Source organism: Osmerus eperlanus, chromosome 10 (assembly GCF_963692335.1).
Source record: "Osmerus eperlanus chromosome 10, fOsmEpe2.1, whole genome shotgun sequence".
Lineage (NCBI taxonomy): Eukaryota > Metazoa > Chordata > Actinopteri > Osmeriformes > Osmeridae > Osmerus > Osmerus eperlanus.
Window position 1 is genome coordinate 10,934,036 of NC_085027.1, and position 13,957 is coordinate 10,947,992.

The 13,957-nt window shown below is 50.6% G+C and overlaps 1 protein-coding gene across 10 annotated transcripts in view; it reads right to left on the reverse strand.

The window, feature by feature from the left end:
* LOC134027780 (C-myc promoter-binding protein-like) overlaps positions 1-13,957 on the reverse strand; it is a 41,440-nt gene that overhangs the window by 4,764 nt on the left and 22,719 nt on the right. For 3 of the 10 annotated variants that reach the window (XM_062470878.1, XM_062470875.1, XM_062470877.1), the window contains 15 exons: positions 12,320-12,453; positions 12,088-12,220; positions 11,749-11,955; positions 11,392-11,520; positions 9,740-9,884; positions 8,315-8,434; positions 7,871-7,966; positions 6,282-6,401; positions 5,864-6,019; positions 4,536-5,713; positions 3,610-3,823; positions 1,892-2,001; positions 1,376-1,551; positions 933-1,100; positions 54-240 (listed from right to left, as the gene is read on the reverse strand). In XM_062470878.1, coding sequence (XP_062326862.1) covers positions 54-240; positions 933-1,100; positions 1,376-1,551; positions 1,892-2,001; positions 3,610-3,823; positions 4,536-5,713; positions 5,864-6,019; positions 6,282-6,401; positions 7,871-7,966; positions 8,315-8,434; positions 9,740-9,884; positions 11,392-11,520; positions 11,749-11,955; positions 12,088-12,220; positions 12,320-12,453 — 3,273 coding nt within the window. The remainder of the gene's footprint in view (positions 1-53; positions 241-932; positions 1,101-1,375; positions 1,552-1,891; positions 2,002-3,609; positions 3,824-4,535; positions 5,714-5,863; positions 6,020-6,281; positions 6,402-7,870; positions 7,967-8,314; positions 8,435-9,739; positions 9,885-11,391; positions 11,521-11,748; positions 11,956-12,087; positions 12,221-12,319; positions 12,454-13,957) is intronic. The other 7 variants (XM_062470883.1, XM_062470879.1, XM_062470885.1 and 4 more) reach the window with 5 other exon arrangements.

Sequence of the window (13,957 nt, forward strand, 5' to 3'; positions counted from 1 at the left end):
AGAGAGAGCGTCAGAGTGTGAGTGAGGGTGTGCATAGGTGTGTTTGTGCTCACGGTGGCTTCGTTGAGGCGGCTGGGCAGGCTGCCGCTGGTGGGGAGCCAGTGGTTGAGTCTGGGGGGCTCGTCCATGGGGCCGAAGGCGCTGACGCTGCGAGCCATGGGGGCCCCCGGAGACAGGGTCCCCTGGCGACGCTCGCTGGGGATCTCTATGCACTGGGCTCTGGATGAGGACAAAACTCTGCTGGAGAAACACACACACAAACACACACACACACACACATACAGAAAGACACATAAGCAATCTGGTGGATCCTCACAAAGGCACACACACACAAACAGATAAGCATATGTTTTGGCAGACTGGTACACAAGCCCACGACACGCTGTAGCAGGAGCCAGGTGTGGCAGATTGGGGGACTGCTGCTGTTTTACAATGCAGATGAACAACATGTGGATGCTGAGCGGCGACTTCAAAAGCATTCTCTAATGAGACAACAGAAGAGGGTCGGGCCTCTGGCTGAATATCCAGTAAACAGACAGAGGGCCCAAACACCTGGGCAGGTCCCTCCACGCTGGCCTCTTCCAGCCTGGTCAGGGCTTTTCAAATCCAATCACATTTGATTTTCATGGTGTTTTACCTACGACACAAGAGGCTAAGCTCATGCAATGTCTTGCGTGACCATAACCAATATCCAAAGCCGTCGCAGCTTGATTATGTCAGCTTACTGGGCTGTTTTCTGTCAGGATGAAGACCCGAGCACCAAGTCAGCGCTCCTATGTAGCTACTTGGCCTGGTCTCGGAAAGGGTCCAGAGCTTTATGATGGATTAAGTACTCAAGACCATCGTCATTAGTGAACAGAGAAAAGCTAGCTGGTCTACTCTAACAAAGGGTCACTCTAAGGAGGACGATTCAACTGGGGAATAGCAGTTACCTGCTATTCCCCGCACACTCCTGGATGGTGATCCTGGGAGAGGGGGGGGAGAGGGCGGTGGTGGGACAGGGGGTGGAGAGCGTGGACGTTCCCGTGTCGAGGCCCGTGGACACAGAGTAGGAGGAGGAGGCCGCCTCGTCTGCAGACGGGCTGCTCTTCAGGAAGAACCTGGAGGGGAGGAGAAATAGAGAGGTGGAGGGAGACGAGGAGAAATGGAGAGAGGCAGATGGGAAATAGTGTTTGTGGTAGTGATATGATTTCAAAACAAGGGCAGATACGTAGAGAAGGGACAAGAGACATTTAGTCTTTTTTTTTTTGCAGACGCTCTTATCCAGAGACAGAAGAGAATGATAGGGAGAGAGAAAGGGGAACAACAGGAGAGGAGGACGAATGGTAATATGAAATCCAATCGGGAACAATCTCTTAAATGCAGGCGGTCGTACCTCCCAGGGCCGCGCAGGTCCCTGATCTCCACGTTGAGGAAGGGGAGGAAGGGGTTGCCGCAAAAGGGGCAGGTGGTGTTCAGGTTGGAGTCGTCGGCCGTCCAGCCGGCCATGATCTCCTCGTCGTACACCAGGCAGTCGCACGTCTTGCAGCGCGAGCAGCTGGAGATCAGCAGCTGGACAGAGACAAGATGGCGTCAGGAAGAGTCGGGATAGTACAGCTCCCCTGACTGAGCGATATTGTATCCCCATGGCTCTCTGACTGATATGTTGGTTTAGCTAGTTCTCACTGTCACTGTGTAAGAACTTAATAATATTAACAGTAATAATATAATGGCAGTAGTAGTATTAGTAGTGAAAATACTACTAGTAGTCCTAGTAGTAATAGTCCTTACAGTTACAGTATAGTAGTGCTTGTAAACCTAGCAGTACATAAAGATGCAGTACTGGTTGAAGTACTAGTATTGAGTACAGTGGTTGTAGTGGGGATTGCAGTAGAGGTAGTAATGATGTCACCTCCATGGCGTAGTTGTGGAAGATGCTGGTGTTGCTGGTGTAGAGGGAGGAGCCCAGGTCTGACTGGGCCCCCTCTGGGAGAGGGAAGCCAGGAGGAGAGAGCACACCGCCTGGGGACACACACACAGAAGAGAGAGATGTATGAGGGAGAGGTTTTTGTTCATAGGAACAAAGGGCGAGAATAAGAATGAAAGGTGTACAGAGAGAGGGATGGAAAGGGAAAAACAGAAGGATACGGGAGAGAGAAAGAGAAAAGGTCAAGCAAACAGAGAGAGGGACAGTGAGAGAGAATAAGATCATGAGGCTTTGCCTGTTTACAGTCTGAGGATCATACTGTAGCAGTCTGGGGATCATACTGTAGCAGTCTGGGGATCATACTGTAGCAGTCTGGGGATCATACTGTAGCGGTCTGGGGATCATACTGTAGCAGTCTGAGGATCATACTGTAGCAGTCTGGGGATCATACTGTAGCGGTCTGGGGATCATACTGTAGCAGTCTGAGGATCATACTGTAGCAGTCTGAGGATCATACTGTAGCAGTCTGGGGATCATACTGTAGCGGTCTGGGGATCATACTGTAGCGGTCTGAGGATCATACTGTAGCAGTCTGAGGATCATACTGTAGCGGTCTGGGGATCATACTGTAGCAGTCTGGGGATCATACTGTAGCGGTCTGGGGATCATACTGTAGCAGTCTGGGGATCATACTGTAGCGGTCTGGGGATCATACTGTAGCGGTCTGAGGATCATACTGTAGCAGTCTGAGGATCATACTGTAGCGGTCTGGGGATCATACTGTAGCAGTCTGGGGATCATACTGTAGCGGTCTGGGGATCATACTGTAGCAGTCTTAGGATCATACTGTAGCAGTCTGAGGATCATACTGTAGCAGTCTGGGGATCATACTGTAGCAGTCTGAGGATCATACTGTAGCAGTCTGAGGATCATACTGTAGCAGTCTGGGGATCATACTGTAGCAGTCTGAGGATCATACTGTAGCAGTCTGGGGATCATACTGTAGCAGTCTGGGGATCATACTGTAGTAGTCTGAGGATCATACTGTAGCAGTCTGAGGATCATACTGTAGCAGTCTGTAGCTTCCTCCCCATCTACTTGGTCTCCTCATTGACAGTCAATGAACACGGTCCAACATTCTGCATGTTAACTGTCAGTGGAACGCAAATCAGTGTCTCAACAGGCCGAGTGAAGAGCTCCAATCAGAGTGCGTTCATCTTGAGCCATCTATAGGTCTGATTGTTGGCTTTGCAATTGCACGTCATCAGTCTAGTTTCATACAGTCGTGTTAGATGCTGTAAGGTTTGACTGGGTTCTCCAGCTGTACTCTCCCCCCAGACTGCCACAGTAGACCATCACAGTGACCTACTGAGGGCATTACATTATTCAAGTGTATTCCCCCCCCCCTCCCGTCAATTCATGGTAGATTGGCCTGAAACAAATACAGGTAACCTTTTTGATGAATGTTTTGCATAAAAGGTATTTTGACGGTATGTTCAGTGTGTCAGCTATGTGAGTGTCTGTGCTATGTCCGTACCATAACTGAGACATACCAGCCAAGTCTTCTGTTGTATGTTAACCATGTCTAGTTTTGGTGGTAAGTCTGGATGTCACAGTGTCGGACTGTGGGGGAGAATCTCTGGTATGTACTTAATGTAGGTATGTACTGTAAAGCTTGTTCTAGCAGCTGAGGCAGGTCTCACCTGGGGTCCGGCCAGAGCTGGAGCCCAGGGTGGGGCTCTCCAGCCTGGAGCGGAGGGGGCTGCGTCTGGGGCTCCTGCAGGGCCCCGCGGGGCCGTTCCTCTGGGGGGAGATGGGCCCATCTGGTTCTCCGTAACCCTCCTCATCCAGCAGGGAGCAGCAGTCTGGGTCTCCCATCCCCAGGGAGGACACGCTCAAACGGTCACTGTTACCATCCTAGAGGAGAGAGAGGGGAGGGGGGAGGGAGAGAGGGGAGGGAGAGGGGAGGAAGAGGGGAGGGAGAGAGGGGAGGGAGAGGGGAGGAAGAGGGGAGGGAGAGAGGGGAGAGAGGGGAGGGAGAGAGGGGAGGGAGAGGGGAGGGAGGAGGGAGAGAGGGGAGGGAGAGAGGGGAGGGAGAGGGGAGGGAGGAGGGAGAGAGGGGAGGGAGAGGGGAGGGAGGAGGGAGAGAGGGGAGGGAGAGAGAGAGGGAGAGAGGGGAGGGAGAGAGAGAGGGAGAGAGGGGAGGGAGAGGGGAGGGAGGAGGGAGAGAGGGGAGGGAGAGAGAGAGGGGAGGGAGAGGGAGAGGGGAGGGAGAGAGGGGAGGGAGGGAGAGAGAGGGGACGAGGGTGGGGAAGAAAGAGAGCGAGTGGCAGTGAGAGACAGTTGATCAAGGAAAGGGCGGGGGGAGGTGAACATAAGTAGTAGAGAGAAAGAACAAAAGGAATAATGGAGGGTAAAGAGGGCGGAAAGGGAAGGGAGTCATTAGGGGGAATACATTTGCATGGAATTTTGACATTTATAGTTTTTTCATCAAAGCAACAGGTTACAAATTGCTGTATATTCTTTGAGTAGCCACCTGGGGGCAGTGTAGTTCTGAATGACTGTTGCTGGCACAAAATATCACTCAAGTACGTATAGAAAATAACTCAATAAAAACATCCAATTGTACCTTAGTGGGGGTGGTGTAGGTGGCCAGACGAGAATACCAGCGACTGGCCTTCTCCGCAACGCCTTTTCCAGCAGAGAACATGCTGCTCTTGAACACGTCCAAGGTGGGGGTGAGGAGGGAGTCCAGGGCGAAGGATGAGGATGAGGGCGAGGCTGTCATCCCCTGGCTGTCGCCCACCACCCTCTCCCTGTAGGGGCTGGGCCGGGGGCTGGGGGTGGCGGTGCCTGACCGAGGGCATGACGGGGAGGACCAGAGGCGCTGGCGGGAGGCTCCGAGGTGGGACGGCGAGGGCGAGTGGTAGGTGCTGGAGCGTGGCACGCCCCCGGTCCTCATGGGGGAGCTGTGGGGCAGGCTGGCGCGGCGCGGGGCGGAGAGGGTGGACGCGGGGTGGAGGAGGAGGGGGCTGGAGGGGTCCTGGAGGTCCATGCTGGGGGTGCGGCTGCTCAGGGGGCTGCCCATGTGGCTCATGTAGAGCTCGATCTCCCTGGCCAGGTGGCGGCGGACGGTCGGGGTGCTGACCTCGTCCTCGTCACCGTCCTGGTCCTCCTCCTGGTCCTGCTGCGACTCCGACTGGGCCGCCAGGAGGGAGAGCGGGTCGAAGCCGGTCTGAATGCCGGTGCGTTTGACGGTGCCCCTGGAGGCCGGGGGGGTGCCTTCGCCGGCGTAGCTGGCGCTGCGACCCACTGCTTTCTTGGCGCTCTTGACGGGACCGACCTCCATTGTAGGCCCGTCCAAATCGAGGTCCTCCAAATCGAAAATGGCATCCGTGTTGCCCTTATCGTCATCGCTCGACTCCCTGTCCTCTGCATCCTCGAGGTGCTGTTGGACCCTGGAGGCGCCTGGTCGACCCTCCTCTCCCTTCTGCCCGCCCAGCGCCAGCGAGCGGGGCCTCGTGGTGAAGCTGGTTCCCGAGAGGATCTTGGCATCGGCGCCCAGGTTCTCTGCTATCCTGGCGGGGTCGGTCTCGGCCTGGCTCATGCCCAGGCCCAGGACTGTGCCGCCGCCCACCGTGTCCCCGCTCAGCCTGCGCGCGCGGACCGCCTGCCAGTCCAGGGCAGGGCCCCCGCTGGCCGAGGACGACTCCTCCAGGGCGCTCTTGTGTCTCCGGCGCAGGCTGTTGCTCTGGATCACCCCTATCTCCTCAAGAGAGGAGGTGAAGAGAAGACCGGCCACATGGCCTGGGGAGGGAGGGAAAGAGGGGATAGAGATGGAGGTGGGAAGGAGAGAGAGAGAGAGGGGGGGGGGAATGTATTCATATTTATATCAATATCCACTTAGGCAAGTAAAAATATGTCCTGACATTATTTCCTTTAATAATGTGTTATTACCCGAGCTGGTTGTGCCCTTGATCTCACACACTGTGTTGTCATAGGGACAGTTGCCACGGACAATACCAGGGCGGGGCTTGAACGGAGCGTTGACTTCTGGGAAATCTAGCTGGGGCAGGCAGTCCCCACTGCCCTTAGCACTCTCTGTTTCTGACACTACGCACGCACACACACACACAATAAACACCTGAAGTAGAACGGCAATTTTATAACGACTTGCAAATAAAAATCCACTAGAGGGTGGCAGATATTCAAATAAAGCAAGCTAGCCCTCGATAGAACAACCTCTCACTGTCGAGCATCAGTGTAAACAATGACTCACGTAAAAGAGCGTATGTTTGTACAGTATGGAAATGGAAAGCGCGAAAGGAAGTAGATCAAAATATTTGGGTATAGATGTTGCTGTGGCAACACTCACAGGAGCTGCAGTCACTCTCTTTTTTGTCGTCCTTGTCGGGGATGGCGTCTTGGGTTGTGGGGTCTCCTCTACGAACCTCCTCTTTGGACAGAGAGTTGTAGCCCAGGTCTGACTGATCACCTGAGCGAGCGAGGGAGGGAGATTCAGGTGGGAACGAGAGACAGGAGAGGGAGATGATGAGCAAGAGCCAATGAGAAGGAGAGAGAGGAGACAGAAACACATCCACATACAAGTCACGTACTGTGCAGTCAACACCACTGAAACATCGGAATGAAACATGTCAGAAATAACTCTTAGCTAATGGCTGCAACCCTCTAGATACACGAGTACAACTACTGCTACAACTGACAATGCCTCCAATGCACAACACAACAACATGTAGAGTTCTTCATGTCCTAGCAGTAGCAAAACAGGGAGTGTTAAACCAGCTAAACCTAAATCCTGTCTCTTTAGTAAAGCTACAGATGAGGAAACAATAAGAAAAGAAAACACTCCAGGCCTTAGCCAAGTGAGTTCAACTGTCGAGTTCTCCCTATCTCTGCATTGGCACCTGGTTCACCTCATACAGTTGAGTAGAGTATGATATGCCTGCATTACAACAGTGCTCTATACAGGCATGAGGGAGCAGCTTCTCTGCTTTCATCTGGTGAGATATCTGAATAAAAGAACAGGCTCATCATCCTCGGGGCTTCAGAAAAGTGAAGTTATGGAACTTCAGAGCCGTGTTACAGCGCATAATAAACTAGGGCTATACGGTACACGCAGTATGACGAAAGCGGCTATCTGTCGAGTCGATGCTATTTAAGGCTCTGTCTTTCCTTTATTCCCGCCTCAATTTCTCCATGTCTGTCTATCCATGTTGCTGCACGGTGGGGAAGCCAGGTTTGGGTCTCCAGGCAACGAGCTGTCAGATGATGAGCACTCTCTTTCATCTTTCCGGCTTGTCCTCTTTTCAATAAACCATGAGGCTGCACGCCTCTGGATTCCTACACAAAGCATCTCCCAGCCAAACTGATGACTCCTGACTCGCGCAGTGAGCAACAAGCTCTCCCTCCTTTGCAACACAAAAGCCTTTTTCCTGTGTTATAAGGACTTGTATTCTCTAAAAGTCTCCCAGTAGAGGTGTAATATCCATAACAACCATCCTTTCAACGTAATCAAAATAAATAGGCCTCCTGGCTATTTCTCAGCTTGCACACATCACTTTAAGAGCAGTCAGGTGTAAAACAACAAAAGAGAGGGAGGGATAAGCTGAAGGAGTGTAGTGGACCAGAGGTTGGCCAGGCCAGTGTGGCCACAAAAGAGCAACAGATACAGGGACTGAAAGAGAGATACGGACATTAGAGACACTGATTCTTCTCTTTTATCAAAGGGAGCGAAATTGGTTGAGAAAAACGATACAAAATCAAGAAGACAGAAACAGTAGAGGAGAAAGAGGTAAAGGTGTGAGAGAGCAAGAGAAGGGGAAGAGAGAGAGGTGGAATCCAGTTCTTTTCTGCCAGAAAGGCACAAGAGAGCTGTTGAGAGAGACAAGTCAGACAAAGGAAAAGGGATTTCCAGACCGACACACAACAGACAGAGAGGTTTACCTGTGAGGTGGGGGGGAGGCTTTTTGGGTTCAGAGCCCCCCCTGTGTGAGAGGCCCCCCCGGCCCTCCGAGCCCATACCGCCACCCCCGGGGCCGACTGCATGCAAGGGCACACACAGGCAGGGCCAGAGTAAGGGGATGGGTTAGAGGACAGGGCACAGAGCACAGAACATGGGAGGATCAAACAGCGACGTGGGGGGGGGGGGGAGATATGACAAAATAGAAGGCAGGATCAGGCACGATGCGAGTGGAGGATGAAGGAGGAAAGAATGTAGAGAAGGGAGGAAGGAAGCCAAAGCGGAGGTAAGAAAGGAGGAGGGGAGGAAATCAAAGAGAGGGTTCAGAAGAAGGTGGAATAGAACAAAAAAAAAAAAAAAAAAGGCGGAACAAGATGGCGGATGCCCCAGAGGGTCGTGGCCAGGCAGCCGCCATTTTGAAGGTGTACCTGTGCTAGATCTATCGTCAGTGGGGTCTACTTTGATGGAGTCAGTGGCGAAGGGGCCCTGCTCGGCCGTGTTAGAGCTATCCAGGCTGCCGTGACTCACAGCGTCCAGGTCGCTGCCATCTGCCCAAAGACAACAAGGCGTTAAAGGAAACTGGTGCCCATCTTTGCTCCAGGGTTCTCAGTTTTATAGAAGGCCTGGATGAAGTTGACCCATGAGACACCGTTCTAAGATCAGATCTGTGATCAGATCTCCTTTTATCAGAAGATGCAGTTAAGGTGATTAAGCTGATCTGTGTCTAGATCTGTGTCCTGAAGGCCAACTTCAACCCAGAAAGTTAGACTCAATAGTGAGAGGCCGTTTAGGGTCATCCTACTTTGGAATGGCTGCTTTGTGTCAGTTAAAACAGACTAACCGACTGACAGCTCATAAATATACGCAAATAACAACTGCTGTGAATGGTGATGTGGACTGGCCTGTCTTGTGAAGGATTAGTGTATATAATGCGGGATCTGAGCTTGCTTTTAGATGGACGTCTGAGGACAAGCAGTGAATAAAGGACCTTCTGTGAGGGATGAACAACAGATCCTATGGGGAAAAAACACACTAACCCCATCATGGTAAAGTTGTGCCTAAGCCGGCAATGTCTGTGCGGGTGAAGAAGGAGAGAATGCGTGAGCTTATTTGTCAAAGTAGATGTGCTCTTGGCTGGAGAGATCAAGTGAGTCCAACTCAATTACGGACAGATGATGAGGCCAATACAAAGATAACACTAAGGGAGAGGGGTCTGGGTCACTTAATCAACTCCACGTTCTTGGTCAATTAAAAGAAGGTTGGGGGGGTCGATGGAGCAATATCTGGAATATAATTGAAGTTATATATGTGTGTCCTGACCTACAGGTCTACTGGTCTATACGTTAAGTTGACCAAAAAGGGGAAGGAACAACTCATCATATTTCTCATGAACACCTCACCTCTCCCACTGCCCTCTCAAACATACTTAAAGCTCCGACTCTAAATCAATATTATGTTAATTGGAACCATGCAGAGTGCTGTGCTCAGTCGGGGTTAAGTGAAAAGAAGGGGGTAATTGCTGTAGGAAGCAGGGGACTGCAGGCAGAAGATTTGGCGTGCTCTCTGGAGGGGCGGGGCGAGGGGGGGCACTAAGCTGCATGCAGAGGAGCTAGGCTGTGTACAGTAACACTCAGACTATTGTTTTTCACTAGCTTAATATGTCTATTTCATATATCATAAAAAGACAGTGTAAATGTCAGATAAAAAAATCAGGATTGTGGATGGTGGAGTTCTAGTGCTGCTGTTGTATAAACTGTTGAGGAAAACAGCAACAGCCGGTGGTGTTCCCCGACAACATAACATAAGCAATATTTCACATTCACGAGGAAAGCCTTGTTGAGTCATGCGTTTACCTGACAACGGGCTCTGGGTGGGATGGGCCTGCTGTTTCTGTAGCGCCCGTCTGAACTGGGCCACGCCGAGGACCACATTCCTCAGTTTCATCCACAGGAAGTAGCCGCCTCTGGTGCTGGAGGGCCAGGTGCTCTCCAGCACCGCCTGGAGAGGCAGAGGGGAACAGGAGGATGGGAAGGAGAAAAGGGAGTAAAGGGAAGATTAGCAGGAAGGAAGAGAGTAGAGGTTTGAAGAAGGAAAGAGGAGAGAATATGGGAATTTAGTCAAAAGAGAGGGAGATGAGGACAAGGAGGGGGCGAGAGAAGCAGAGAGGAGGAGGACAGGAAGTAGAACGTTTTTCCCCCAAGGACGGAGGGATGGAGGAGCAGAAAGGAGAGGAGAGCGATGAGAAACAGGAAGGGAGAGGAAGGGGGAAGGAGGTTCAGAGGTGAAAAAAAGATGACAAGGTGAAGAAAGGAGGCAGTCTATGCATACCAAGCTACGTTTGAAGGTTACAATAGGTACACGCTATCCCTCACTCCCACAACAACGTATTTTGGTCCTCTGTCTCAAGTCCACATCACACAAAGTACAAGACCTCCCACACAGGAAAGGAACACTGACAGAGGCACGTACACAGCCAATTGCTATGCAGTTCTAGCAGGCAGTGGAATAAGGGAAGCTGTGTTTATTAGTGAGTCGAAGCTGTCCCTGTGCAAAGGCTCTTGATAATTGGCCAGGTGAAATTAGGTTGCTGAGCTGAGACGAGCCCTACGTGCCGTTGTGATGACAACAGAGGCTCGCCCAATCCTCGCAGGGACGCTGTCTGGAAGAGCCAGTCAGAGTGTGTGTGATCCAGACAGCCGCTCGCCCTGCCACCAGGACACGTTCCCCACACACACAGTCCAATGGGAGAGGGGGGCATTCACCTCTCACAGTCCTGCTATCGGTTCATCTGTTAGCACACATATAGGCACACAGACTGCCACACACAGCCATCAACAGGCTGCCCAGACACAGATTAAAACCTTGCATGCAAAAACAGTCTCATCCTCCGTCTGCTTCAGATGATTTGCGTCTGAGGAAGATGGGGGAAAAAATCCTACAGTAATCAGTGCCTCTGAAGCAGCCATTGATTACCGAGATAAAATAACACCGCCCGTGGCTGCCATTTGTCACCGAATGTCACAGAGGCAAAGATAGTAAAGGACACTGATGCAACCTTTACCAAGGCCACATTGTCTGATAACCGCAAATGAACATCAATCGACTCATTTCTTCTTTTTTTTTACTGCTAGGTTGCCAGATAGATGGCGGGTTGCCAGGTTTGAGGACTCACAAGTCATCTTGAAGCCATGTGTGATTACAGAGGCTGGGGTAACAACCTTGGAGGATTGAAAATGTCAGCGTATGTTACTTATCTAAAGGCAGACTCCAGACTGCCTGATCAAAAACATAACATTGATGAGGTAAATAGCCAACATTTTGATATCGGTCCAAAAATAAATTCAAAAGACAAGGTCTTCTTTGAAAACTTTAAGCATCTCTAAAAATCTCTCCAGGAAAGTTTTAGATTAATAACTCAAGTCTACATTTAAATATCACGGGGCGCACCGTCCGCCTACGAGATGTTCCAGTGCTTTGCCTGATCGTTCCAGAGTCAGGCCCTCACCTTGTTGTAGTAGCCGTAGGTGATGGCGTTGGGGTGGACCCCGGCCTTCTTCATCTCAAAGAGGACCCTGACGGCCAGGACAGGCTGCCCGTACTGACCACACAGCTGCATCAGCACCCTGTAGCACACCTGGGAGTGCAGAGAGCGAGAGAGAGAGGAGGGCTGCTGTATGTTACCCTGGCTTTGAAATGTGAGATGATCACATGATGACTGATACAGATGATGATATGGGCTTTGACACTCAGTAGAGTACATCACAGAACAAAAGAACATTACAGAGCATCGTAATCTTTATTTACTAATATATATTTCCCCCCAGTTTTAGCCTCAACGTGAGGTTCCCTCTCAGCCTTGTACCTCGTCCGGAGGCTGCAGCTTCTTGGTCTGCATCTTCCGCAGGACGTCGTAGGCGGTGCGCAGCGCCCGCACCTTGGAGTGGCACACCTTGACGTAGGCGGGCAGGCAGATGAACCACAGGCCGTAGCAGTGGCGCAGCAGACACTTGGACCACATCTGGGGGATGGACGAGTACTTCTTGGCGATCTTCTGGGCCGACTTGATCTCCTGTGAAGACGAAATGAGGTTGGGTATACTTCACCTGTTTACTGTTTTATGCGTGTGTGTGTGTGTGTGTTAATGTGTGAGTGTATGTATATATGTGTGTGTTTGTGGGAATTTGTGTGTGCTTTCATGAACCTGCTTGGTGCGTCTGAACATGGGCGCGGGGCTGGCGGGGCAGCTGGGCCGAGCGGCGAGGCGAGAGGCCGGGGTTCGGAGGCCCTCCATGGGGTCGAACAGGTCGAGACTCAACACCGGGAAGCCGTCGTAGCTGTAGGAAGAGGCCCAACACGTCACGCATGGTGAGGCGAGACAAAGCCACCGTCACCTGTACACCTGACACACTGACGGAGCGGACGAGCGGCCCTACCTGTAGCACAGTGGGTACTCCTCCCCCTCGGGTAGAGGGGGCAGCTCTGGGGGCGTGATGAACACTGTGTGCTCGCTGCGTTGGGATTCGTCAATTTCTATCAGCCTGGTTTCCTCCGGCTTATCACTGTCCACCTGGGGGGGTGGGGACATTGTAAAACAGGATTTAATTGGGGGAAAGGTTGAATAAAAAGACATGAAAACAATATACAGTTCAGAGCTGGTACAGCCTCGCTCTCCCCAACAATTCAGTATGAGCTTGCTCCTATTGATAGAGACAACTGTCTGTGCTGGTTGTTCACAAGAGCGGAGGACTGCGGATGACCTCGTTTTCACAATTGCACTCTCTCTCTGTCTTCCCATTTCTCTCACTCTCTACGTCTGTCTCTCGCTGTGCGCAGCAACTGTCAGACAAACTGCTTGTGGAGTGGGGAGTGTGGGCTCCATCTCAATTGCTTTTCGCTCTGTACTCCCTGATAGTTCCTGGTGATTCACTCATCAATCAGTGTCAATCCTCTGAAGGGTCTACTGATGAGGTTGAAGTGTTTGTGCCAGTGTTAGAGGTGGAGCTAGCGATAAAGCTAGTGGTTCTGTCTAGCTTTATTGATGAAGCTCTATTGACCAAGCACAGTGGGACTGTAGCGCATACAAAAAATGTGTTGATGTACATAACCGGCCCATTATTCTTATCATTATGAGTGCAGGTTTTGCATTAAGCACGGCAAACACCCGGTGTGGTCTGCCACTCCATCAGTGCCACCCACCCTCAGACATCTTAAAAACATTTGGTGCAGCACCAGTTGCTTATCTAATCACATACGGCCACAGATGGGCAGAGAGCATAAACAAAAATTCAACAAAAATGTTTGCTGTATTTGGTTTTTCTATTTGATAGCAAAACTTTAAATGCTGCCTGATGATGAAAAATAAAAGGAAACCAAGCCTTTTCATTCTACTCTCAGTAGCAGAATGTTAGCCCCTGAGAATCACAAACATAATCAAATTATATGTGCACAAGCTATTGTCAAAACAAGGATGTAATTGCCATTCTCATCTCTAATGCACAAATCCTTTCTATCCCCATTACCTCATTCTTTCTATATCCTACTCTTCCTAAAATGACTCGTTCTTCCCATTGTGGGAAAAAAAGATTTGTATTTTTTTTTTTATCTCTCCTTCAAATATCTCTTTATACTGGCACCACAAAAAAGACAGGTATATCATTTCCTAGCCTCCACAGTAGAAAGCAATAATTATAAGAGCATTAGCACTAAGTGCTTTTTGAATGGGTACTTTACTTCGCTGTCTGGTTCTTAAACAAATGGGCTTTTAGAGACCAAAGATTTCTACGGAAAACACACCTTGGCGGGAAGATGGTTGAGAAACTCTGAGTTACGGGCTTGATGATGTCTGAGACTGGAATATGTGTACATAATATTTAAATGTAGGTTTTATTATTTATATATCTGTATTTTTTAACCCGTGTGTGTAGAAAGAGAGAGACAGAGAGAAATGGCAGAAAGAAAATGTACACGCAAGCTGTAGACACTTCAGAAAGGGAGGATTTATGGAGTGCAACAACAAATCGATGGGTTAAAACGCTGGTGGTTGAACTCAATAAATCTACACCTGGCAGGAG